We start from the raw sequence: 26,773 nt of genomic DNA, 5'->3' as shown, positions 1-26,773 counted from the left end.
CTTTGCGTGAGAGTTGATCTCCAAAAACCGAGTTTATTGTAGGGCAGTAAAGAAGAGCAGTCATTACATGTTGGGCACAAAACCCAAGAGTCGAAGGTCACTTGCCCGTGTCACGAAGCAAAAAGCCCACGTGGAGGTTTTGTATGTTGGGAGGAAGTAATGTTTGTACTCCCTTGAGCGTGTTCGATAAAGTATCTAGAGTGGGATTTAAGAATTTAAGCGGATGCTCGTGGTTAGTTTTAGCGCTAAAAAGAACTTCAGTTTTATAATACAGGGTCTGTCGTAAATACAAATGTCTGCTTTCGGAAAATTGATACTTTAAGAAACAGAGGTTGCCTGCAAACCGTGAAATGCACTGTTTCTAGCTCACTGGGAACATAAGGAGGTCAGTCATTTCTTTTACGTATTAGGGGCGAGACGAGTCCCGTTTTCTTGGTATTTGAAAAACTTGATCATTGGCTAATATTGTCAGGCTATTATTTGAGCCTTATTGTTAGTATTACTGCTGTTGATGTGGCGATACGACATTGGATGGCAGCATCAGTCTTTGAGTATTGCTGATCAAATTGAACTTAATTATGGATAGTGGACCACTTTAATCTCGCCTGAAAGACCAACTGATGTTGTTCTCATGTCCAGAAACTCGAAGTTTCGTTTTTAACTCGTGTTCTTTTCTGGCCGAAACGTTCACTGGCCTGAATTGTGTGGTTCTACTTTTCTCCGCATCTGAATTGCGAACATCTGGCTGGAATTCTTATTGTCGTCCTACTGACTCCTCCTCTGCTTATCTAGGCGAGGATTCTGGGCACAGAAGTAGTGTACAAGAAGGAAGTTAACTCAGACACGAGATTTAGACCCAACAAGGCAATTGGAGTCAAAATTTATTAGGACCTACATCCAAAGGTAATTGGAACCTATATTGAAAATGTGGCTAGTTCACCTATTCTAACTTCGGAAACTGGACACTTTATCCACTCGCAAATAAGAATGGGCTAAAATTGTTGCTTCTGTGACGACAGTAGAATTGAGTTACTGTTTACACACGCACGCACACAAAATTACCAGTGTTCAGTTTGTTGTCACTTATTCGGTGACAGTTGTTCTTACCTGTTCTTCCCACCATCGACTTTATTCATTTTGTTTAGAGATATGATCATTATCTATCTTTATATCACCGTTTTCACACGTTCACTATCCTTGCTATAACATTGATATTCTGGAATTTACTTGGCTAGTTAACTCTGGTTGAAGTTGAAACGCTGCTGGTTGTGAAAACGTAGATCTAAAGGTGAGGTTATGAGTTATTCCCAATACAACGAATCAAACGTCAGTAGTAGTCATCATTTTATCTTAGAATATTGATATTGTCTTAATGCCCAACATTGTGCAGAAATGAGCGTTGTTTCTGTTTGAAATGTAAGGAAGTTAGAACTCGCAGCGTCTCGGTATGTTATCGGAAATGAAGCAAACAAAAGCCTCGATGGTTAAACGGAAAGTTTTCGGTAGCTCGTAAACTAACAAAGTAGGACTCCGTTTGTCATCTGTAGCCCATATGGCCTTATGGTGGAGTCTCCTCCTCCTCCTCCTCCTCCTCCTCCTCCTCCTCTCCTCCTCCTCCTCCCCCCTCCTCCTCCTCCTCCTCCTCCTCTTTTCTCTCTATATTGCTCCCTCTGTCATATATATATATATATATATATATATATATATATATATATATATATATATACATATATATAGATATATATATATATATGTGTGTGTATAAATATATATATATAATATATACCCATATGTAGATATATGTAAATATATAAATGTATATATCTGTGTGTTTCTATATATATATATATATATATATATATTATATATATATATATATATATATATTATATATTGCTACTTTCAAAATGCATATTCTCCTCTTTGACTGTATAAAGTATTGTGTATAAGATTTTGCAACATTTTTTCAGATTCCTAGATAGCTTAGAGATAGGATGTTTTGAAATGTGTGTTCAGATTTCGCATTACATAATGTAAAAGAATATATATCGTAGAATGTAGAAAGAGAGAGATTTTCTTTGTCCATTCGAAAATACGATTGTTTCCCTATTATGTCAGCGCTGTGAGATTAGAAGAACGCCAAGATCTCCGTTTGCTTTCCTAATCTGTCAACACGTTTGATTTGAGACCTCGAGTCTTCATTGTGTTTTGGGATTCTGTCATCACGTATGATAAGGGACTTCTGCTTCGGTTGATCGAGTTGAGTACGTGTGTTTTTTTAACAGACTGGTCTTTGCCAAGTGTCACATGCAGATTACACATTTTGTATGTAAAATTGTGTAAGATTTCGAAGCTTCTGGAAAGAATTATTGCCTAAAACGTTTTGTGTCATCTCCCCTGTCCAGCTTCCATAAGGGAGAAGTTTTTCATTCGGGCTTAGATACTTAAAGCGATCACATCTCTCTCTCTCTCTCTCTCTCTCTCTCTCTCTCTCTCTCTCTCTCTCCATCACATAGCACTTTTGATTTTAAAGTAACGTAACGATTTCGTACTTATTGAATGGTCACTCGTAACTTGAGAATTTCAGATTTGATATTTCTTAGAGTTTATTTAGTGGTATTTAGTGTTTTTGTGGAATCTGAACAACCATTTTTATAAGTGTGTATTGTGTAACGGCGCCTATTTCTGTGAATTGGTGAATTTTTTTAAAGAAAGAAGTTGGTATACCAAGGTAAAGTGTGTTATATTTTTATTAGTTGCAACTAACAACCAATAACAGATGGTTACGAAGGTTTGGTAAAAACTAATAATTACAATGGTTTGAGTGAAATTTACATTTTTACACATTGCAAATTTTTGTGTTTTGTGTTTGTTTATTTTTTGTGCATTTATTCATTTTCTTATTGAAGTGTGTCTTTTTATTTTATGTTCTGTGTGATTAATACTTTTTAAATTTTGGTATTTTCCACATTTTTCTGTATTTTCATTTGCATTCACAATTTAATTGGCTTAGTTATTTTCATTGCTTAATCATTGCACATTTAATTAAATTTAACACTTGTGAATTAATTTCCAAATTTCAGTTATTGCCTAACACTTTTAAATTTTGATTGAATTAATTTTCTTGAATTTTGTGATAAATTAATTTTGATTAATTTTACTTAATTGATTCAAGAATTAATTAAACTTTACTTTGTTTTCAAGTAACAGTAATTTTCCCTGATATTGTGAATTTCACTTAAAAATTTTGAGTTTAATAATAAATTTTTGTATTTAAAATTTTTATAAGTGTTTTCATTCTAACCAGTATATTTGCATTTGATTATGTTGATGTTAGGCAGAAACATAGAGTGGTGACTGATCTGTTTTCCTTCAATTAACTTGAAGTGACTTAGAACCAGGGAAGTACTTAGACTTTTGAAATCAGGGAAATACTTAGACTTTTAAAGTTGTTGATGGAGTGATGCCCTTTGATTAATTTAATTACTTACAAGATTACCTCACACCTGTTTTGATGAACTTGTCTGATTTTCTGCAATACTTGTAAGTTGTTAAGAGATCACTGTTGCCTTTAGAGTATTCAGTCGTTTATTACCTGTGATGAGGGTTCAGGTGTGGCTTTTGTGAGGTAACAGTTAATGAATGATAAGTGTAGTAACCAGATACTTGGCACTTCGTCACTACATATATATATATATATATATATATATATATATATATATATATATATATATATATATATATATATATATATATATAATGTATGTACGTTTTTGTATGAGAGAGAGAGAGAGAGAGAGAGAGAGAGAGATAGAGAGAGAGAGAGAGAGAGAGAGAGAGAGCTAGCTGCTGCTCAAGGGCTCTTGCTCTACTTGATCTTTAACTACCGCTAAGAATTGTCTGTATCGCATTTGCTTGCAATTACATTCCCCCAATTCACAGGCAATAATCGTTCGTAGAATCAAGAATATCTTTCACTCAGAAAATCTAAAATCACAGATAGACAGCCATGTCAGCTGGTTCTTTAGTATCTGCGTGATGTTGGCAGAAATCAAATATGTTTTGAAAGCAAAACTTAAATCTTCCCTCTTTCCTTCTCTTTTGCAGAAGATGTGTTAAAACTGTCTTCGTCATCTGTCCACCGAATATCTTCGTGAAAAAGATGGCTGCCATGGAAAGGGTATGTTTTAAAAAAACTATATATATTATATATATATATATATATATATATATATATATATATATATGATATATATATAATATATACACATACTTGTAGGCTACATTCCTTTAATGTGCCTGATAAACAAGGGTCATATATACCATACAGGTTGTCAGATAAAGCAGATTATGTTGTCTTGTTATTGCATCATTTCATTTCATGAATAGGACATCTTAGGTTTCTTGGATCATTTACAAATGAATTTAAACAATCCTCGTTACGAGACCTTGATTTAAATGATTCGTTATTGAACCTCTTTTGATTTAAATTAAATAGAAATGCTTGGTCTAGTTTTTGTATCATCATCTCTGGTATGGAGAGCTTTAAAAGATAGATTATATTTATCACCAGTATAGTACTCAGGTTTACTAGCAAAAGAAAAAAAAGAATATCTTAGTTTAACCAGACCACGTAGCTAGTTAACAGCTCTCCTACGGCTAGCCCGAAGGCTTAGATATTTTTACGTATCTAGGAACCAATGGGTTACCTAGCGACGGGACCTAGAGCTTATTGTGGGATCCGAATCACATTATATCGAGAAATGGATTTCTATCACCAGAAATAAATTCCTCTTGATTCCATGTTGGCAGAGCGGATGTTCGAATTCACGACTACCAATTCGGTAGGGGAGCACGTAACCCACTCATCCAGCAAGGAACTAACGGGGCAGTAATATAATATATATATATATATATATATATATATATATATATATAATAAAATTTGTTTTATTCATGTTTCAGATGTTAGCGTTACTGACGCTGCTGTTGGCACTGTCCGTGGCCCGTGGCACAGCTGCCGATTCCGAAACCAGCCACGACATGGAGGAGGGAGCGAGCGACCCCCAGGAGACCACCGTCCTCCTCTCGCCCGCTGAGGAACTCCTCGAAGCTGCCAGAAAAGCGGGTCAGTCTTCGGAGAACTGTGACCTTGGCTGTGACCCTTAGTAATCGTTCGGGTCAAGTTTTGCTGGTGTTGCTATTTGAATGTTTCTGCCTGACGCAGCTGCTCCATTCTCCGCATCTTGAATATTTTGTCTGTGTATACTCTCTCTCTCTCTCTCTCTCTCTCTCTCTCTCTCTCTCTCTCTCTCTCTCTCCATCGATATATATATATATATATAATATAATAATATTATTATATATATATATATATATATATAATTATTAATATTATATATTTTATTATATATTAATTATATATAGATAGTGCTCCTCATGGGGTGCACTGTAGGCATTACTTAAGGTTCTTTGCAGCGTCCCCTCAGCCCCCTAGCTGCAACCCCTTTCATTACGTTTACTGTCACTCCGTTCTTATTCTCGTTCTTCCAGCTTACTTTGCACACACTTCTACTTCTTGATTCATAGTGCAACTGCTAGGTTGCACTATGAATTTTTTTAAACAATTATTTTCTCTGATTTGTCTTTTTCATTTCACGCTTCAGAACGGTTAAGTAAAGATTCCTTGTGGCAGAGCACCAGTGATAATTTCGTGGTGTGGTTCAACTCGTTTTTAATCCTTACAAAAGCCTATGTAGTTTGAGATCGTTGGCTGGTATTCACAGCAGCAATTAATCATGATGCTGTCTACTAGCAATAGTTAATGATAGACGATGTTTGTCTGCGTTCTCATAGATCATACTTTGGGACTTTCGAGTTCGAAATGATACTGAAAGAATGAACTTGGCCTTTGCTTTTGTTATTAGAGATTATTCTGGTAGCTTCTGTACTATGCATAATGTTTAAGATAGACATTTAATATCATTTTCCAACTTCTTACGAAAGCTGTTAGTATTTGCAATCTATGCAATGAAAACGGACGGTAGTTTGAGTCCTGGCCACTTATATTAGAATATAGCGCTGTGGTTGGACACTTTGTTACATCCCCCTTTCTTGCCAGGATACAACTTGACCCTCGAACGCCTGGACGAAGCCGCTGCCGCCACGGACGAGGAAGTGAGTGAGATGATGCCCCAGCCCGTAGCCGAGGCCTTCATTGGGCATCGCAGACGGGATAACGTCGACCTCATTCGTGAACAGATGATCGGCATGATATTCACAGGAACGCCTCAGGCCCTGGTCAGTTTGTTGACATTCATTTCAAGGTCATGCTAAGGGAAATGAGTAGGGGTTCTTTTCTGTAGTCTGGTAGTGTTTCGTGGTTAAGTAATGGACACGGTAAGCATAACAAGAAACCCTTACTCAGGATTTTCTGTACCATTTTTCTTGGACTTGTGTCGTGTCGTGTTGCATTCCTATTCATGCATGACCTCGTGGTGGAGTTCTCATATAGTTCGTCGGGAGTTCTGGGTCATAAAGGGATACGGTTAGCTTAATCATTTTCCAAACAATACTCATGGTTATTTATATGATGAATAAAGTTATTCCAAATCTCACAATCGTTTCATTGTCATGCAAAAGTAATCCTCAGTTCACTGGTTGAGTCTTTGCATGAATTACTGTTAGTAGAGGTAGATTTTTATTATTATTATTATTATTATTATTATTATTATTATTATTATTATTATTATTATTATTATTATTATTATGATGTCCACAAGTGAAATATCAGGAATACATGGCCACTGGGTTATTTTATCAAATTTGTTTTTCCCTTTAGTTGATCTACAGAACTTTCTACCTTTTTAAAGTCTGCCCTCTTTAATTTTAAGAGTCGCTCAAATGTCTCTGCCATTATTTTTGCCATTTGTCAACGTTAAATAGTTTCCATTTTTAATAGTATCATGATGAGGACTTTGACAGCTATGTAACTACACTAATTCTTGAGTTTTAAGGTGAAAAAGATTTAAGAACAGTCTCTCTCTCTCTCTCTCTCTCTCTCTCTCTCTCTCTCTCTCTCTCTCTCTCTCTCGGGTACAAAAATCTTTTCAAGTTCAGGAGGTCAGCCCAAACGTGAATTGAAATAATATTGCGAATATCGGCGGGAATTACCCTCTTAATTATTATGACTCGATTTGTGCAAGTAAGTAATTTGGTCATCGGTGAACTGTCTCTAACCTTGTGTGGTGTCTTCCTCACAGGGGCCAAGGCAACGGCGTCCCCCTCCTCCCCCTCCAAGACACAGACCCAGGCCCCGCGTCCCCTACAATCCCACAGGAAGGTTAAGCGTAAGTAAATGCTGTCTTGTCGCACTGTACTATTATGGTTTCGCTCCGTAAGACATTAAGAGGCCCGGATTCGAGTCACCCGCGAAATCGTTAATATAGGGATGTTAACATCGAGACCCATATAATTTGATTGAGAAATGTAAATATTTATAGAATGCTTAATCAAAATATATAGCCCTCAGTGCTAAGTTTTCGTCAATTAACGATGTTCTGGCTGGTTTTAATTCGGCCCCGTTCACTGCGGAGCGAAGAGACAAGTGACCCAGGGGGCGGTTGGTGATTGCGTCACACTACGGTACTCTGTAATAGTTGGAAGAAGACCCTGACCTATTTGTGTGAGAACGACGAGAAGGGAAGTTGCAGATAAGTGAAGATTGTCGAGATCTTTCTTCCTATTAATGCCCAGTAGTTCAGCTTTACTTTTGAAGCCATGTTTTTTTTCTTTTTTTTTTTTCTTTTTACAGGTGTAATGGCTGGTTTGGTTTTGTGTTTGTCAGCTTTTCCCGTGTATCAGTATAAATTCTCAACATATTATTGAACAGATTTTCATCAGAAAACGTTTTCTTCAAAGGGTGGGGGCAGCGCCTCAGTGGTGTGGTCGGTATGGTGTTGGCCTGCCACCTTGGTGGCCGCGAGTTCGATTCTCGGGCATTCCACTGAGGGTCAGATATGTGTATTTCTGTTGATAGAAGTTCACTCTCGACGTGGTTCGGAAGTCACGTAAAGCCGTTGGTCCCGTTGCTGAATAACCATTGGTTCCATGCAACGTAAAAACACCATACAAACAAACAAACAAGCAAACAAACAGAGGGTGGGTCAGGTTTATCTTGTGGCTTATTAGGCAGAATTAAAAAAAAACTCATGTTTTCTTATTGTAAAACTAACCGTTGTCCAAAATACGTTCTTATAGTTTTCAGTACTAAAGTATTTCTTTCTTTGAATCGATTTTGGTGATCCCCTGTAAGGCCTTTGTGCCTCCATTAGTTTGTCTGCCTGCCAATGGAGAGGAAGGTTTCAGAACTTATTAATGTGTTCATGATTTCGTGGGGGTATGACCCCAATCTCCTTCCAACCATTACACTGGGATTCTAATCTTAGTCGCTATTTTGTGACAGAAACCGTCGGATGTGTGGCTCTATAAGCTATTAAAAGTGAACGAAGCCGATACACGCGCCACAGTGTGTGTACTAGTATTTCCCTGTGTGCTGACAGTTACTCAGTTTTACTCCTTTTTTATAGCAGATTAATTGATTTCAGTCTTTCTTGCTTGTTTTGGTCCATAAGAAATAGTCTAATGTAACCTATGAATTTCCAGGTCCAGTATAACCCCCAAGGTGAGGACAGCATCCAGCACACTAGAAGTAGGTGTAGTAGATTAACTAGTATTAACATTTTTTCAGTACACATACGCAAGCATTATTTTACATACAGACATTATTTTCTTGACGCCAGTTATGTTCCCTTTGTTCAGAATCTATTCCTGTCCCATGAACTTGAATCCATGAGGGATAAAAGATATTCTTGTAAAAAAGCAGCAAAGGTGCATAGCGTCACTTTCACTTTACATATAGATATAAATCATACATAATGCAATACCAGTGTTTACACGGTATTTATAATGCACACAGTTCAAACATTTATAACATTTGTATGGTATGTAAAATACTGGGTATGTGTTTGTAATTAGATTATTGTTTGTGTTTGTTTTTAAATGTTGTGTAGTATGTGTTCGTAATTAAATGTTTTGTATGTTTTTGTAGTAATTAGTTATTGTATATGTTCATGTAATTTAGCTGTCCTGTTGCAAGGTGACGGTAGAATCATTGTTCACTAAAGATAAATGTAAGTAAATCAAAATATAAAATATGAACTAATATTTATAGATGCTAAAATGTTTGTTGTAACAGTAGCAAATGTAAATAAATAAAATATCATAGAATGGAAGCAAAACGATCGAAAATAATATTATAAACATTTTCCTCCTGAATTAAATTTTTATTTGTTCCAAGTTGTAAATCATTTCAGACTTGATCCATTGCTTCTCAATAGAAGTCATTTCGTTTTCTAGAGCTTAGTGAGCTTTTTGCTTTCACTCTTGTAAGTAGTTATTTGCTTTAAAATAACAATGCTTAAACCATTTTAGTGTGAATGTTCTTGCAAGTATAATATCTGCATGGGGGAATGACCTTGTGTTTAAATAGTAATGAGTATTGAACACTCTTGGTAAGCGTTCCAATGACAAGCTCGTCCAATGAAAACGACCACCTCACTTACTAGCTCCCTGATTTACAGAGGTCCCAGCTCCAGAAAACATTCTGAAACCTTTGCCCTTTGTGCCTGGCCCTACCATGGTCAAGTTCCCAACCATTCCCAAGCCTCCGAGTCGCCAGGCCCCAGCTCCGCCCCGCCAGAGGCCGCCTAGGCCACCACCCCACACGGAGACCTTTGGCAACGCCGTCGGACCTGATTTTGGACCAGTGACGTTCAGCCATGTTAGCAGTAGTTCTGGTGGTTTTAATAACAACTTTGACAATGACTTCAAGAATTTCGGCCCAACGAAAGATGACTTTGGACCTCCCAAAACACCTCAAAGGTTTCCACCCAGGCCGCCTCCACCACCGCCCCATCAAGGAAGGCCCACGGGCGGCTTTGCCGGTCACGATGGAGGATGTGTCAAGTACACAGAAGATATCTGTCTTGACTCCTTTGAATATCCTCAGTGAGTCTTTCCGAGTGTCTATGTGAATTTTTTGTTGGATAACTTTATACCCAGAAATGTTCAATTATATGATAGCATTTTTTGCTGTGTTGCATTACCATGCTAAATGACTGTGTATTATTAACAAAAATATATTGAAAAATTTCAGTGAAGCCATTCTGTCATCTTTGATTCGAGACCCATCCCGGTCCGATACCATGATGGCTGAAGTGAGGTCGCAGAGTGCAGATGACCTCGTGGATGGTGTTAGTTCGAGTCAAGAATCAAAATATGATTACCAACACTACTTTGGTAACAGGTGAGTCGGATAACCCTGGTGTTGAGGAATGATAATGGCCTATTTTGCATTAAAAGCTGTCATTATCCTTCTCTGATTTTGACGATGTCGAGATTTCTCAGCAAAGTTTTCGATTTACAGGAGAGCGGGAACCGAGAACCATGCCCACAGGGACTTCGCTCATGATGGAGGTTACCTGTGCCCTTCGGAAGTGAAATATGCTCGTCCCAAAAGAGCCAGGAATTCCAAGGGGCGTTGGAAGTACATCGTTAATCTAGACAAATATTCACAGACCATACGAATGGAAAAGTGCATGTGAGTGAAAAACACGATTAGTTCGCAATTTTAATGCCAAGTTCTTTTCCCGGGTCTGATGAAAAAGTCGACTGGCTTTTTAGTAAATGGAAAGAGTTACACTTAGGCTAAAATTGAGTCTAGAAAGCTAACCCTTTCATAGTCCTTGCATATTTCTCGATCACCTTTTCTCATTTATGCTGTTAGCGTAGCAGCACTAAGAACAAATGGGTCTTTCTCGAAATTTATGTACAGTTTATTTGAAAAAATTATATATTTAGCAAGAGGTTAACATCTTTAGTCATGAAATACTGCATAGTTTGAAAATAAGTGAAACGGACAACCCTAAATATCTGGTGGAAGTCTACTGTTCATTCTGCATTGCGTTAATTATCTCAGAGCACTTCTTTGTGTACTTTCATTCTTTTAGACGCCTATGAAGGTCAGATGCTCAGCGCTTAGCCATTTTTCCGTCTCTCTTTAAATTTTATATTTATTTATCCTCTAGTTGTCTCATTAAGTAGCATTTTCAACCATGCCTTGACCACTTCTTTCCTATGTTCACGTGCAGGAAACCAGGTGGAGCTTGTAGCTACGTGTCTCATCATTATAGAGCAACGTGCAACCAAGTCTACAACTATCACCGTTTGCTGTCATGGGAAGATGGTCGAGGCCTACATATGGACATTTTCAAGGTAAACTGACCATTCATTTCCTCATTGATTATTTGTATAGTGTATCTGTGTTGCTGATAATAATTTTAACCAAGGAAGACTCATATTTGTAGAATTTCTGAAATTTTAATAAGCTTTCCTAGTCGCTTTTCCTTTATCATAAAAATGAAATATTTTTTATTTATTTCCTCTTTATTTTTTTCACTTTATTGCGTGTCAGTGGGGATCATCTAGTGCATTCATAGTCACACTTCTACAAACCAGATGTTATTATTTTTCCTCTTCTTATCTCAACAATGCAGACAAAGATTCATTTGGTGTCCAGAGGTTAGAAAGTATAGAAAGTAGTCAAAGTTCTACTTAGCCACGTAATGACTCCAGTCATTTGCTTATTGCCAATTAGTGGCTCTGATATTATTATTTAGCATTCTTCCCCAGTGTAAATGATCCATCTGTTATCAAATCTTGCCTTTATCCTTGGTTATAACTGGTCAACAGATAGCCTCCTAGAACGAACTAGTAAGCTTAAAACAGCACTAACATCTGCATCTAGTATCTAATAGTATCATTTATCTTGCAACGATCATTGAACTGTAAACATGATCATGAAACTTTTTAAGGTAATGATGACTGTTTTTTGACATTTTTTGAAGAACTTTATTGCAGTGTTATTACAGGATTGTTTGTGCAACAGACAGTGTATTTAGGTGACATGATGACTCAAAAACAGTCGTTTGTCATATTATCCCTAAGCAGTGATACTTTGGGAACTTTGTTTCACATTAGTAACTTATTTCAGGTGCCCAGTTGTTGTTCCTGTCATATCCAGGGCTATGCCTACGTATTTCCCCCGCTTAATCGGCGGCAGCATACTGCTGGGTCAGTTCAGGTCTCACAGACAGTGCCTGCACCGCAACCTGACCCAAATGACCTAGCCCCAGGTAGTGACTCTTCTGAGAAAGGTCAGTGACGTGCGACGACATCTGACAGTGGTCACGTGTACTTTCTACACTGTCATCCGGCTCTCTCTTGTCAGCATTGTTTTTTCCTTCCTTGTGGTAGATGGTTCTTTGAAATATTTGCACTTGTAATTTAGAGATATTTTCTGGCACTGCATTCTTCATAGTTTACATATTGCAATCTTCATAGTTTATATATCTTGCTAGAAATACATACTTTGGGTGATTTATTTGAATACTGAATACTGGTTTCTATCACTTTCATCATGTTGTTTTTAGTCAGATATGTTCCTTATTAAGAACTAACATAAGAAAATACAGTACATTATATTGATAATGATATTATTATGGGATAAAAGGACTTTGGAACTGGGCACTGTTACATCACCTGAACAGAATATGAATGCTAACACTGCAAAACAAATACGACACATTGTCTATAGACAGTCGCTGAAGATGCCAGTAGAAGTTTCTTTTTGAAATAAAACTTAGGGAAGTCTGTTAAGCAGAATTTTAACTGACCATGTGACGTAAATCAGAATTAACAGTATTGTTTGAAAGGAAGCTACCACCTTTAGCATTTTTTTTTATAAGATGAAGATCTCAGGATGATTCTGACATGTCTAAAAGTATTGAAACAGAAGAAATGAATTATATGGTACTTCTAATATTATAGCTTTCTGGCAGCATTAGTATCATGAACTTAGGAGAAAAATTAAAATGTAGCTTGGATTCTAAGGTTTCCTAAAGTACCTCAGGTTTTGTATTTTAGTATTTTGTTGCCAACACAGTGAATGTTGGAGAGTGCGAGGTAAAAGATCGAGCTAGAACGCTTCCTCTTAACCAGTGGTTTCTAGATCTCTGTTAAAGGTAGTAGCCACTTCATTTCGCATCAGGTAGAAGCAGATAAATGCTGCATGATTTGTTCACTGGAATCTTTTACTTTCATAACCAGAAATCTTGTTGCTTTTCAAGCCTAACCAATTTCATAATTTTGTAGAAAACGAGGAAGCATTAGATTTAGCCAGTTTTCTTATTTACTCAAGACATTTTAATGTTTCAAGGGGCTAAGGATGATCAATAATTTTCAATTGATTTTTAAAGATGATTCATGTTTTGCCAGCATATTGCAATACACATATTACAATTTTGCATTCAAAATTTTAATTGATGGGTCAAAATACTATTAATATCCTCCGTTAGAAGGAAAATCAGTAAATCTGTAGCCTTGGCATTTTGGCAAATTTTGCTTTTCTTGCGAAATTACTTTGACAGCTTGGAAGGCCTTATGATATATACTTCAGTCTGATTGATATCTCAAACTGGTGCCATTGGAATTTTTCACTGGATCTGATTTGTCATTAAAAGTTATATACGCCATGCATATAATGCCAAAGTAAAAAAAACACACTTTAAAATGAAGCATACACTGGAAACCAAGAGAAACTAATTCGTAAAAATATACGTAGTTGATATCGGTGTAGATAGTGGTTGAAAATCACTTGTTGTGTTTGATTTATTTTGGTTAAGTAGAATGACTAGAATACAGAAGAAACTTATACAAAACACATCTATTACAGGTGGTGTGCAATATGTTGCAATAAATATGTTTAGTGTTCTTTTGTGACAATTGGTTATTCCAAATACCACTCTCTTCACTTTGAAATACGGAATATTTCTTGCTTTCTTCAAGGCTTTCCCTTCATGTCAAAAAGAAATTTATCCTTATCAACACAATGTATGCAACCGTGCCTTTTCCGGGGATTTTTATGCACGAGAACCAATTTCTTTCGTATCAAGTTCAAAGCCAGAATGGAAATCTCTTGCTGCATCTGTCAAACTAACTTGTGGCTGTTACAGTGTGTTGGTGAAAAATAAATGATACATAAACTTTAATTTACTATTTTATATCTGCAATCCAGAGTGTTAGGTGGTATCTGTGAAATTGTTTTATAATTAGTATTATGGTTATGCCGTATTATACGCAGCATGTTGTACTTCTCCGTGCTCAGGGCTTTGTTTACAAGAAAAATTCGTATGATTTGTAAACGGAACAAAAGGATCCGGGGCTTTGTCTATGCTTTGTAGGGAACTAGCCAGTTTTTTTTCAGACTTGAAGACTGACCAGAGACTTTTGCATGACTTGAGACATGAGGAACAATTCAGATCAAAGTTTATTTAAATAATTAATAACAATAAGACTATTGTCTTACTTTTGTAGTTTTCTAGTCTCGGAAATTACACTCACCTTACTCCATGAAAGTTATTTTGCCTTGGAGTTAAAAACAGTATTAAATGTGTACTTTTATTATTACAAATTATTATTATTATTATTTTTTAGCATATAGTCCCGTCAACTACCCAAACATACCGGTAAAACAACCACCTCGCCGTCGAAGGCCTGTGCAGTCATCCAGACCTGGAGTACGGAGACCCGGTCCTGGACTCGACAGAAATGTTACGACACAAAGCATAAACAGGTAAGAACGGAAACACATTATTATCAGTAAAAATGTTGAGATTGGTAAAGGATTACCAGAGATTCAGTGTGTACTCAATGTAATTGTACTCAGGTTTATGGAATATTTATATACTCAGTAGAAGTCCCTCAAATTTGAGAACATGGAAAATAGACACATTGAAGAAATGTGGTTGCAGAGAATTGTCCATGTTTTATGAAACTTTGGAAGACGACCTGCCATGAGGACCATCGTGTTTATTGCTCTTTGAAAAAAAAAAGTAAAAAATATATCCCATTTTGCGACAAGGAAATCCAACAAAGAAGTCCGAAGAGATCAAAAGATCATGCTATATTGAATTTTTGGTTAAAATAAACAAATTATATGGACATTTTTATAAGATAAAAGACATCCTCTAGACTGTTGAGGAAATAATTTCTCCTCAAATCAATTTTACTTATTTCTAGCATGTAGTATTCAGCCTTGTAGTATTCTTTGTTGATATAAGAGATTGCGATAAGTACAGTATTGGTATAATACTTTCAAGGTACTGTAATGTGGCGTATTATATAACATTATCTTCGCCATTATCATTCATGGGTTTCCATTTAGGGAAATTGTTATAAATTGCGCCAGTTACATCCATAAGGATCCTTTTCTTGAAGCCTTTACTTAAGAGTCAGTCTCCTTTTCTGCATATGGCCCGCAACCGCTTCGCATTGGCTTTCAAAATTTGCCCGTTATGTTGTTGGAAGGGATGTGTCATTGTTTCCAAAATGAGGTTCATTTCATTTCTGCTGTCAACAGATCGGACCTGGGGCCCTCACCTGATGAAACGGCTCCTTACGAGGATCCTGACCGCAATGGTCCCGTCAGCTGGAACCAAGGGAGTGAAGAGGACCGTGTCAACTATGGCTACCACCCCATAATTGACTTCTTCAATCCCTACTCCTTTGATAACCAGAGGCAGAGATAGGGTTCTGGATATGGACTTGACAGCTGTGGTTTCCATCTGTGTATCTATTGCTTAGAACAAACTATCCTATTCATTTAGTTTTGAATGTTATATTTTTTTTATTAGTAATTGTTCATATATTTCATTGGGTTGGTTCATGCAGAGAAAAGACTATGTTGGTGAGATCTGCAGCACAGTATAAGTGACATTTGCGTGTGTACAAAGATTTTTCTTAACTGTAATATATATATATATATATATATATATATATATATATATATATATATATATATATATATATATATATATATATATATATATATATATATATATATATATATATATATATATATAATGTGTACCAGTGATCTGGTGATTACTGCTGAAAATGAGGAGTCCCTACAGAGAAGGGTTGGAGAATGGCAGGAGTCTTTAGAGAGGGGTGGCTTAAAGGTGAGTGTGAATAAAACAGAGGTTTTGCAGAGTAGTGGGGAAGATAGAGACTGCATAGTAATACAAGAAAGAAGAGGCTCTATTATGAAACAGGTGAAAAAGTTTAAATACTTAGGATCTACTTTAAGCCAAGAGTGAGGATGTGAGACTGAAGTTGACAGTAGGATGAAAGCCGCGTTGAGAAAGTGGAGAGAGGTAGATGGAGTAGTATGTGATAAGAAAATGCCAATTAAGCTAAAAGTCAAGATCTGTTGCACAGTGATAAGACCAGTGGTAATGTATGGATCGGAAACATGGGCTCTAAGAAGAAAAGGGAAGTAAAGCTCGAGAGAACAGAGACGAGAATGCTTGAGAGATTGAAAAATTATGGAATAAGAAGAGCAGGCTTAGTAAAGATTACAGGGATGATAAGAGTCACAATGAGATGGTATGGGCAAGTGTTGAGGATGGATGATGAGGAGGATGATAAGAAAAATACAGTGAATAGACGAATTGGGAGGAACCTGTTAGTGGAAGAAGATCGAGAGGGAGACAGAGAATTAGATGGCGGGATAAAGTGAAGGAAGATATAGAGGATGAGGCCTTTGATAGAAGGCAGTGGAGAAGGTGCATCAAGCAACCACCCCTTAATGTAGGGACAATGGTGAGAAAGGAGATTATATATTATATATATTTATATATATATATATATATATATATATATATATATATATATATATATATAGTATGTAGTGAATCCCTGTATTTGTGCGCACTGGATTCACAGACTGATGTATTCGCTGATTTCTTTCTGGAACATTTACCCCTATTAATCGTGGAAAATTTGTCTATTCACTGTAATTTTCTACAAGAAATATCCACAAATTCCTGCATTTTTTATCAGTTTTATCATAAAATGCATTTTTTGTGATAAAACTATTCAAAAAACCAGGTATAAAAATTTTTCGTGGGTTTTTCTTGAGTTTTAACTAACAAAATAGGCAGTTTTAAGCATTTTTATAGGGGGTTTCAAGTATTTACAGGGGTGTGGGGTCTGGTACGCATCCCTCGCAGATATGGGGAGACCACTGTATATATATATTATATATATATATATATAATATATATTATATATATATAGTATATATATATATATATATATATATATATATATTATATTATATATTATATATAGTTATATATACTAAATGATTAGAATTTTAAATGTGAGTGTTGTGTACTTTCTCAGTTGCTACATCTTCTTAGGGCTCAAAAGAGCCCTAATGTTTTGTTTACAGTATCCTTGTTATTGTTGCTGTTATTATTTTGTTAGCAGATTTGTTGCAGATTGAGAAGAAAAATGGTTGGATGAAATGTTAGGAAACTTCTTTCAAAAACAATTGTATGCCTGAAATTCACATAGGAAATTTTATTTTAAAGTAGGTTGTGTGACATCAGAGTCATATTGGAGTCTCTTGGAAACCGAAAGATTTTCTTTGGAATGGTTGCTGTAGAGTTCATTAGATTTTATCTGCAATCTCTGCCTATACTTAGAAAATGAAAGTTGTTGATTTGATGTTGTTCCATATGCAAATTAGATGGTTGTGGCCCATTTTATTCAATTTTGATGTGTAGGCCATCACTGTTGAGGCAAGTGGATCTGACACCTCACGAGAAATGACATCATAGGTACAAGATGCTGTGTGCGTGATTGACTGAGTATGGTAATAACTTCTTCCCGGGACTCAAGAAAAATTATGTATATTTTGCATATAGCATTGGATATAAAAGTAGATGTTTGGTTAATTCCATACAAATTTATATGCAAGTAAGCATTTGGTGGCAATGTTGACTTTGTTAGCCAGTTGTATTTCATTTTATTGAGCATCAGAAATCCCATGTACAGTATTAAGAGTGATGGGTATTTTTTTGTTTACAGATAGAACTATATATGTGTACATATAAATATATATACACACTATATCACACACACACATATATATATATATATATATATATATATATATATATATATATATATATATATATATATATATATAATATATATATATATATATTAGTATATACATACATACCAGATACAGGTAATTTTATCAACCAATGTCCTCTTAATTTCTTGAATTCTTCACGTCCTCGGGATATGCCTGTCACCATAAAGCCTCAGATCTAAATGCAAGTAAGGCAGTCCCCAGTTATCGGTAATGATTCCGTTCCATCGGCTTGATGATAAGCAAAAATCGGTGATAACCGAAAATCTGCGATTTCTGGCGCCGATGACCGGATTTTGGTGCTGTAACCAGTTCATGACGCCTCTGTTAGGTATGTATCAGTGGCAATACTCTATTATCGGTGGTGAAAGTCAACTAGCGTTAGACAAGCCCCATAAAACCAGATCGCTGATAACTGAGGCTGCCAATAATCGGGGACTACCAAAGTGTGTGTCATGTTTATGAAGACATTCTAATGTCCTTAACAGGATTCGAACCCACATCCGAAAGATCAGAACGAGGTCATGTTGCTAACGTACGGATACCAGAATTTCTTCATATTCTTGCATCTGGATATGAAGCTTTGTAGGTACAAGCATATCCAAAAAGTGTGAAGAATTGAGAAATTAAGAGGGGATTGTGGTTATTTATATATATATATATATATATATATATATATATATATATATATATATATATATATATATATCTATATATATATCTATCTAGATCTATATCTATATCTATATCTATATCTAATCTATATCTATATATATATCTATATATATATATATATATATATATATATAATATAATATATATATATATATATAAATATTTTTCTTGAAATATTTCTTGATTCAAGACCAAAACTTTTCCATATCTAATGATCTGTGCTGAATTCCACAAAGAACTGGGTTTTAGACTTGAAGATAAACATGGGCCTCTTTTCAAAAAGGACCATACTAGTCTTCACGAAAATATTAATGGAGCCCTAGAAAATGTGAGATCCATATGGGGCTGTTTGCTTCTGGAACTAGCTTTAGTTGACTGAAAACTTGTTTAATCCACTTGCTTTTCCATTGCCATAGAATGTATGAAGATAGCGTTACTGCTTCCCTCTTGCAGCAAAAGTTATCTTTTACTCCCCTCCAGTGTTTATGCTTTGTTATTAACAAATAGTTTGTTATTTATTGACTGTTGTTTCTTGTTCAATATATATTTTTTTCTGTGCCTTTAGTTTTTGTGACCTTGGTATTATAATTTAAGCTGTCCCACAGACTTGCAGATGTTGTGAGTGATTATTTTCACACGAGAGAAAAATTATCCTATTATCTTGAAACAGAAATGTGGAGCTCACCGTGTCACTTTCTCTTCCCTTACAGTATCTCGAATAAGGTATGTTGTCTGCTAATCTTTGGAATTAGAGTATAAGCACTCCTTGAGGTTTACAGATATAAAACATACACTTCATTTTAAGTTTTAAATGTTGCCTTACAACTTGTTTTACGTTTGATATATTTGTGCATTACATGTGTTGGAAGCAATTTTACAGCTCTTCTGTTACCCTGTTTCTGTTAACCCATTGTCTGAATACTCATGCTCTTTGGCTACAGAATTGATGGGCTAAATGTATGCAAACCCATATGTTGCTAGTTGTAATTTTTATTTTTGCTACAAATATTTATTCATCATTCATGTTTTGTATTGGGGTTTCCTTTTAACAGGACGGATGAATTCTTAAGTGTGTTGTCATTCTCATCTGGTGTTCATTTATGCATTTTGTCTATAATTTTTGTGCCTTCCTACTGGTCTGCATGTGGCAACTGTAAGTTACAACTGTGATGGAATAATTCACCTTTCATCACATTTCTAAAATATCACTCGCTCTGAGCTCTGCCTATTTTCCTGCATGTGAACATATCTCTCAGCGCCTTCCCGCCATTTCTTTATTATTGACCATGTCTCTGCTGTGTAAAGAACAGGCCCTATCCAAACGTAAACTTTACCTTGGGTTATTAATAGAATATTTTTAACTGGCAGTAGTCTAACAACCTATCACCCCCTTTACTCATGATGTTTCCTATCTTTTTATGACTGTCATCTCAATCAGTATCTGGTTTACAGTTCAGCATGTTCCCAAGGTAACAAATATATTTCTTCTAAGTCATGTCCTTCAGTCATATGATGGTCTTGCTCACTCTCTTCCTGTTTGCTCCTCTTATCCATTTTGAGTGTAGGAAATCCATTGCACTGTAGGCATTACTTGAGGTTCTTTGCAGCATGTCTTCGTCCCCTAGTTGCAACCCCTTTTGTTCTTTGTACTGTACCTCCTTCCATATTCTCCTCCATCTTACTTTCCACCCTCTCCTAACAGTTGATTCATATTGCAATTACAAGGTTTTCCTCCTGTTACACCTTTCAAACCTTTAAATGTCAATTTGCATTTCAAGTCCCAAGTGTTTGGCCTTTGACCTAAATTCTATATTCAATTCAGTTCAAGTGTGAACAATTGCATATACAAAGGCAGCTTTCAGAGACGTTCCTTTTTTGCAGTCTTCTAGCTTCCTCTGTTGCTGCAGTAAGCAGTACAGGAACCCCTATTGATACTAGACTGATAATATTATTTATCCCAAATTTCTGGCAGATTTGTCACTGCATTTAATTTAGGCTTTATGCTATGGTATTGCTAGCTTAGTGTCTCCCAATACATCTGCTTTTGTAAATGCTCATTTAACTACAATTCTTTCTGTGTCAATGGTATTCTCATGACCTTTGATATCAAGCAATTTTTTTAAGTCATTTCATTGTTACATCACTTTTGTTTTTAATTTCATTGCCATTTTACATTTACTTCCTCTTCAGTCTACCGTCTCACATTTTTTCGTCCCATGGTTGTCTTTGTTTATGCATGCTTCCCCAATCATCATCATTGCTCTTACCATTTAACCTCCCTCTTGCCACCCTGTAAATGTCTGTCCTCATCCTTGCCTATCTTTTCTAGATCTGATGCTCTTTTCTCATCAGTTGCCAAATATATAAATCTGGATTCTACAATAGTCAGCATTTATTCCGCTTTGTCTCTTCTGTTACACCATACACCCCATATCCTGCTTTGAGTGCTGTATGGTGTAGCTGCTTTGTCTCCCATGAACATATGCCCTCATGCTGTTTGTTCTCTTTGCAGAGGTCCTATTCTTGGTACTTACCCTACAAGAGGAAGAGAGCCAAGGAAACACTTTATTATTGGGAGTGATTTTTTTTTCCACAGGACCCGATTCTTGTTGCACCTGCCTTGCAGTGTTGTCTCAGAGCTTTGAGGATGGTGGGTCAGTATCTCCAAATTTGGTTAGTAACGGTCACTCGGTACTGAAAGTAAAATCCGTTGCTGCAATGATTAGGTTAGGTTGACCTGACTAAACGTAATCTCAAGTTGGTCTTTAGGTATTAAGGCTCTTTGCAGCGACCCTTTAGCCCTAGCTACAATCCCTTCCATTCCTTTCACTATACTTCTTTATTTTCCACCCTCTCCTAACAATTGTTTCAAAAGGTCCTGAATCCACTTAGCCAGGTTCTTGGCTTGCCCAGACCTTTCCTTTGCTGCCTTCCTGGAACACTTGACTGCTTTTCCTCCTGTTTCAACTCCAAGACATCCTCCTAGTCTTGTTACGTACTTGTTTTCTCAGCTGCTGTGGCGAAGCTGGACAAGAAGCATGGGTGTACGTCTTTTCCCCTCTTTAAAGTGAATCGAATATAGAATTCAGGCCGAAAACCAAGCACGGGACCAATGAGGTCATTCAGCACTGAAACAAAACTTGACAGCGAAAGGTTTGAAACGTGTTTTTGTTTGTTTGTATGGTGTTATTATGTTGCATGGAACCAGTGGTTATTCCGCAACGGGACCAACGGCTTTACGTGACTTCCGAACCTCCTCAAGAGTGAATTTCTATCACCAGAAATACACATCTCTCACTCCTCAATGGAATGGCCGAGAATCGAACTCGCGACCATCGAGGTGGAACGCCAACACCATACTAACCACGCCACTGAGGCGCTCGGTTTGAAACGTGTAACGGGATTAAAACCTCGCAGTTGCACTATGAATTAATGGTTAGGAGAGGGTGGACAGTAAGATGGAGAAAAAGACAATTCTTTTCCCTCTTCAACCATCTCATTCATGGTTTTGCTTTTCTTTGAGGTGGAGTAATATGACCAGCGTCCGTGAAAGAGGTTGTAGATAGCACTGTGGTTGCTTCTTATTTCCCAAATTGCTAAACTCGTATGTACTTTGCTCTTACTATTGGAGTATGAAATAGAAGTCATTCCTTTCCCTGTGACAAACTTGCTTCTTGGATCTTACCTCTGTGAGGTTCTGGCTTTTCATGCCAATGGCTCCCCCCTTCACCTAACATCTAGCATTTCCCCTTCCTAGCAGGGTTAATTCTCCTACAACCTGTAAACTAATTCATTCCCGATTTGAGGACAAAAAGGCAACATCTTTTGAATACCTCCGTCAAATAAGGCCTACTCTTAACATTCCAAGTTCTGTTGCTTATTGCCTTCTTGAACCCAATGGCAGGGAGGAGGCATGATCAGCTAACCACTTGTGTTTTCTACTACTTTTGCAGTTCCTGTGAGTACATCTGCTACAATTGAGCCCACTACTTTTGCAGTTCCTGCGAGTACGTCTGCTACAATCGAGCCTACTACTTTTGCAGTCCCTGTGAGTACGTCTGCTACAATTGAGCCCTCAGCTGAGCCTGTAAGCAACATGACTTCTCCCACTCCAGCCTCAACCATACTTAGTAAGGAGTTTAGGTGACCAAGTGGTCTGGCCAATCTGAGAACTATTCTTCCTCCTCCTCCTCCTCCTCTGTGTCCCTGGACACTTCCTCAGAGGTAGAAGAGAAAGTCTATGGAAGGAGAGCAGTGGTGATTACCATACTTCAGGCAAGGCTGGCACCACAAACTTGTACTTGCTTGAACATGAGGACTGCCCCTTACACCATGTATTTTCAAGCTCACAATAGGATATGCGCTGCCATTGCTCCCAGTACCCCAAGTCTGTGCAACAGGTGAAGGTTGCAGCTCAAGGGAGCTTCTCCCAGAAGCAACTCAGTTGTGTTCCAATGGAGTGGGAATGCACTTATAAATCCCTGCAGTCTGAACAGTGCATGTCCAAGCAATATGATGGGTTCACCCTATAGTTCCCCCTCAAAGGGATGGAGGAGACCATACATCCACTTCATCCTTGAGCCAAGCTTGCGTTAACACGGGTGTTTGCAGCCTGTGCAAACTCCTTCTTGGGAGAAATCTGTCAACTTATCTCTTCCAATTCTTGCAGGCTTAAGGTACACAAGAAAAAAGGCACAACTACTCTCTTCTCCATCTTTATGCTTGGTTAAGACAGAGTATTGGGGCAGAGGGGTGTCAGGATCAAGGTCTGCATTCCATCCAACCAAAACACCTGAAGGATCCAGTCTGCCAGTGCCATCTCTGAATTGAATTGAATATAGAATTTAGGACAGAGGCCTAGCACTAGGACATACGAGATCACTCAGTGCTGAAACAGATATTGACAGTACATGGTTTGAAAGGTGCAACAGCAGGAAAACCTCACTGTTGCACTATGAATCAATTGTTATGAGCAGGTGGAAAGAAAAATGGAAGAGAACATGAAAGAAAGTTAATTATTAATCATATTATTTATATATATAATCATATTATTTATACATATCTTCAATATGGAGCTGAATAATCCTGATGGGTTCCGGCACTTGGTCCTCAACTTAAAATTCATAATCAATCAATCAGTACAGTAAAAGAAACACTTAGGGTTTGCAGCTAGGCACTGAAGGGATCCTGCAAAGAACCTAAGTAATCCCTACAGTGCAGTGCATGAGGTGCACTGACAGTATTACCCTCCTACGGGATCTGCCTTCTGTGAAGACGCGTGTCTGCTGATGGACAGGATCAAGAGCCAAGTTTGATGTAGCCTCCTCTTCCCCAGAGAACAGACCTCCCTTCTGGAACCCCTTCAGACAGAGTTGGAGTAGCACTTTCAGGTGGCTATTTCACCCATTCATGAATCCAATAATCTTGGTTAAGTGACTCTGGCTTCTCACATTCCCAAAAATTGTTCACATAGGTACCATTTCAGTTGCCTTGGTCCCAGTTAGCTCATGCTGTTATGGCAGAGACGAGTACCCTGACACCTGCAAATCAAATCCTGCCACTTTCACACCAGCATAGTTTCTACCCTCTGTAGGATGCAAAGGCAGCTGCTTTTAATTTGGATGCAAATTGCCAACTGATGAACAACCTAAGTAAGAGGCTCTGTGAGGAAAGCGTTTCTCATAGCTAGACCTGGAGAAGAGCTCTCACAAATTGCATTTTGAAAGGTATCACACCCTGAGACAAAAGAGCAACATACAGGTTGTTGTTGGTGTCAGGTAGGGCTCTTACTAACCAGGCACACCAGGTAGCCAAGCCATGGGCAAACCTGGTCCAACTTAAGAGTATAGTCTCTCCCTGTCCTCTTAAGTTGGTTTTCCCCATAGTTAAGCTTCAACAAGATTCCATCGCTAACCCTTCCACGTTTCGTGCAATCAAGCAGCAGTCTAATTTTTCTAGGAAGGCCAGCTATCTTCCCAATCTTTTTTCCCTCCCTTCCCCAGCCAGTAAAAAAGTGCAGTTGCCAAGAGTGGCATGTCAACATAGCACAGATGATGGTTGTATCCCTGTAGGAACAAGCAACAAATTTTACAAGCATTTTGTATTGATAAGTATACATACCAGTCTTTCATACAGGTTGTATCCACCTCAACTACCCCAATTTCTTCCTGCAACCAAAGGAAAGTGAAGATGAGAGGGAGGGGGAGTACCCTTGTTACTCCCCCATCCCCACCATTTAACTACCTTATTACCAAATTTCAAAGGCAGTTACACTTGTGCTGCAAGATAATGTATGTAAGGCTCTGGTTTGTATACCCAAGGCAAATGAATTGTATCAACTTAAACATTCCTATGTAAGCAGTACTTACAGAATTACTCACTAGTCCTGTTAAAGTATCTAAAAATATTCAAAAGAAAGTAATTGACATTCCAAAAGAAAAACAAAAAAGACTGAGAGGAAAGAATATATTTTCCTGTTTTAGAATTTATTTTTTGGTACATAAGAGATTAATAATTCTAAATAATTTAACAATAAAAAATAATCTTACCTAATAATAAAGAATATACATGATCTAATAATAAGCACAAGACCACAAATGCTATCACCACAATTCATGATACAATATTTTGTAAATTTAACAAAACTAACATTCACCTCAAGATTAAACACAGAAGATAAAAGAATTTTCAAAATATTCTCATGAACTATTAAAAACTTTCAAATAATTTCCAAACAAATAAAAAAAAAATAGTCAGCAAGGAGAATATCCGAAGGCAGCAAGCAGGGAAGGCTGCACGCCCTTAGTATTCAGCTAGAATTTTGCTTTTATCTTTTTAGCACTTTTCACTATGCATACAGAATCTTGCAGCCCATGCATAAAAAGACAAACTTCTTAATACCTAAAACCCCTAGTTAGATAAAAACTGTAAATGTAACATAAATACATTCTCATGTTTACTGTACAACTTTACAAAATGTGACAACGGTTTACTGTTGATTTATTCACTCTCGTTTTTCTTTATTTTATCCTCTTCAATCAGTTTCATGAGTCCCTCGGGTAATTTTCCTTCATCAAACTCTTTGGCCCATTGACGATACTGAAATAGTAAATGCATTTATCAATACACATAAATAACCAATGTAAAGTTTTTAACAACAATTAATTTTCAACTAAATTTTCAACTAAAGAGATAAAATAATACTCTTATTTCACAAATACAAAACCTACATCCAAGCCTTAGTTTTTAGTCGCTGTAGAGAGACTTCATTCCACATAAAAATATGATTCATTCCAAATAAAAATATGATTCATTCCACATAAAAATATGATGCAAGCTGTAGCTGGATGTCAAGAATGACCAAACTTTGGCTGCTATAGCTTGTCAGTTCTCTGCTCTCGTAAAGATCCTACAATACTTAACACATTGATGCATTAACATCACTTTGCCAAAGATGGTACATTTAGCTGGATATCTTCTATATACTTTGACTCTTGCAAGACTAAATATACCAATATGTTGTTGTTTACTTAAAATTGTGGAAAAGTATTCCTCTTCTAAAGGTAGTTTAACCAACGCGAGTTCTTTCTACGTTCTCACAGGAATGGCGCAAGAATTTACAGTAAAGCTTAAAAGTGAAACGAGACAGAGTATAGAATTTAGGCCATAGGCCAAGTACTGTACTGGGATCTATAAGGTTTTAAAAGTGTAACATCATGAAAACCTTGCAGTTGCACTATGAATCAATTAAGAGAGGGTGAAAAGTAAGATGGAAGAAAGAGAAAGGAATCAAAGGAGTTGCAGCTGGCGGCTGAAGGAATGTTGCATGGAACCTCAAGTAATGCATGCAACCATGTGAGATCCATTGAAACTGCAAACAAGACCATGATACACTGAAAGTTGGGATACATAATAATATATATATATAAAAAAAAAAAAAGGATTACAAGAGGTAGGACATACCATACTAAT

The 26,773-nt window shown here is 36.9% G+C and overlaps 2 protein-coding genes across 5 annotated transcripts in view; one reads left to right on the top strand and one right to left on the bottom strand.

Moving 5' to 3' along the window:
• The window catches only part of LOC135198150 (uncharacterized), a 50,973-nt gene extending 33,769 nt beyond the window's left edge, over positions 1 to 17,204 (top strand). The window contains exons 3-14 of one of the 3 annotated variants that reach the window (XM_064225639.1): positions 4,108 to 4,180; positions 4,966 to 5,128; positions 6,122 to 6,300; positions 7,263 to 7,349; positions 8,665 to 8,683; positions 9,642 to 10,068; positions 10,217 to 10,366; positions 10,487 to 10,660; positions 11,211 to 11,334; positions 12,113 to 12,275; positions 14,614 to 14,752; positions 15,539 to 17,204. In XM_064225639.1, coding sequence (XP_064081709.1) covers positions 4,163 to 4,180; positions 4,966 to 5,128; positions 6,122 to 6,300; positions 7,263 to 7,349; positions 8,665 to 8,683; positions 9,642 to 10,068; positions 10,217 to 10,366; positions 10,487 to 10,660; positions 11,211 to 11,334; positions 12,113 to 12,275; positions 14,614 to 14,752; positions 15,539 to 15,707 — 1,812 coding nt within the window. In that variant the 5' untranslated portion in view covers positions 4,108 to 4,162 and the 3' untranslated portion in view covers positions 15,708 to 17,204. Of the gene's footprint in view, positions 1 to 4,107; positions 4,181 to 4,965; positions 5,129 to 6,121; positions 6,301 to 7,262; positions 7,350 to 8,664; positions 8,711 to 9,641; positions 10,069 to 10,216; positions 10,367 to 10,486; positions 10,661 to 11,210; positions 11,335 to 12,112; positions 12,276 to 14,613; positions 14,753 to 15,538 lie in introns of all 3 variants that reach the window. The other 2 variants (XM_064225638.1, XM_064225637.1) reach the window with 2 other exon arrangements.
• An 8,046-nt stretch (positions 17,205 to 25,250) lies between these two features.
• LOC135198149 (cAMP-responsive element-binding protein-like 2) overlaps positions 25,251 to 26,773 on the bottom strand; it is a 45,801-nt gene continuing 44,278 nt past the window's right edge. For both annotated transcript variants that reach the window (XM_064225635.1, XM_064225636.1), the window contains exon 4: positions 25,251 to 25,900. In XM_064225635.1, coding sequence (XP_064081705.1) covers positions 25,802 to 25,900 — 99 coding nt within the window. In that variant the 3' untranslated portion in view covers positions 25,251 to 25,801. The remainder of the gene's footprint in view (positions 25,901 to 26,773) is intronic.

The sequence above is a fragment of the Macrobrachium nipponense genome, chromosome 21, assembly GCF_015104395.2.
Source record: "Macrobrachium nipponense isolate FS-2020 chromosome 21, ASM1510439v2, whole genome shotgun sequence".
Classification (NCBI taxonomy): Eukaryota; Metazoa; Arthropoda; class Malacostraca; order Decapoda; family Palaemonidae; genus Macrobrachium; species Macrobrachium nipponense.
This window is presented reverse-complemented; position numbering and strand designations above follow the sequence as displayed.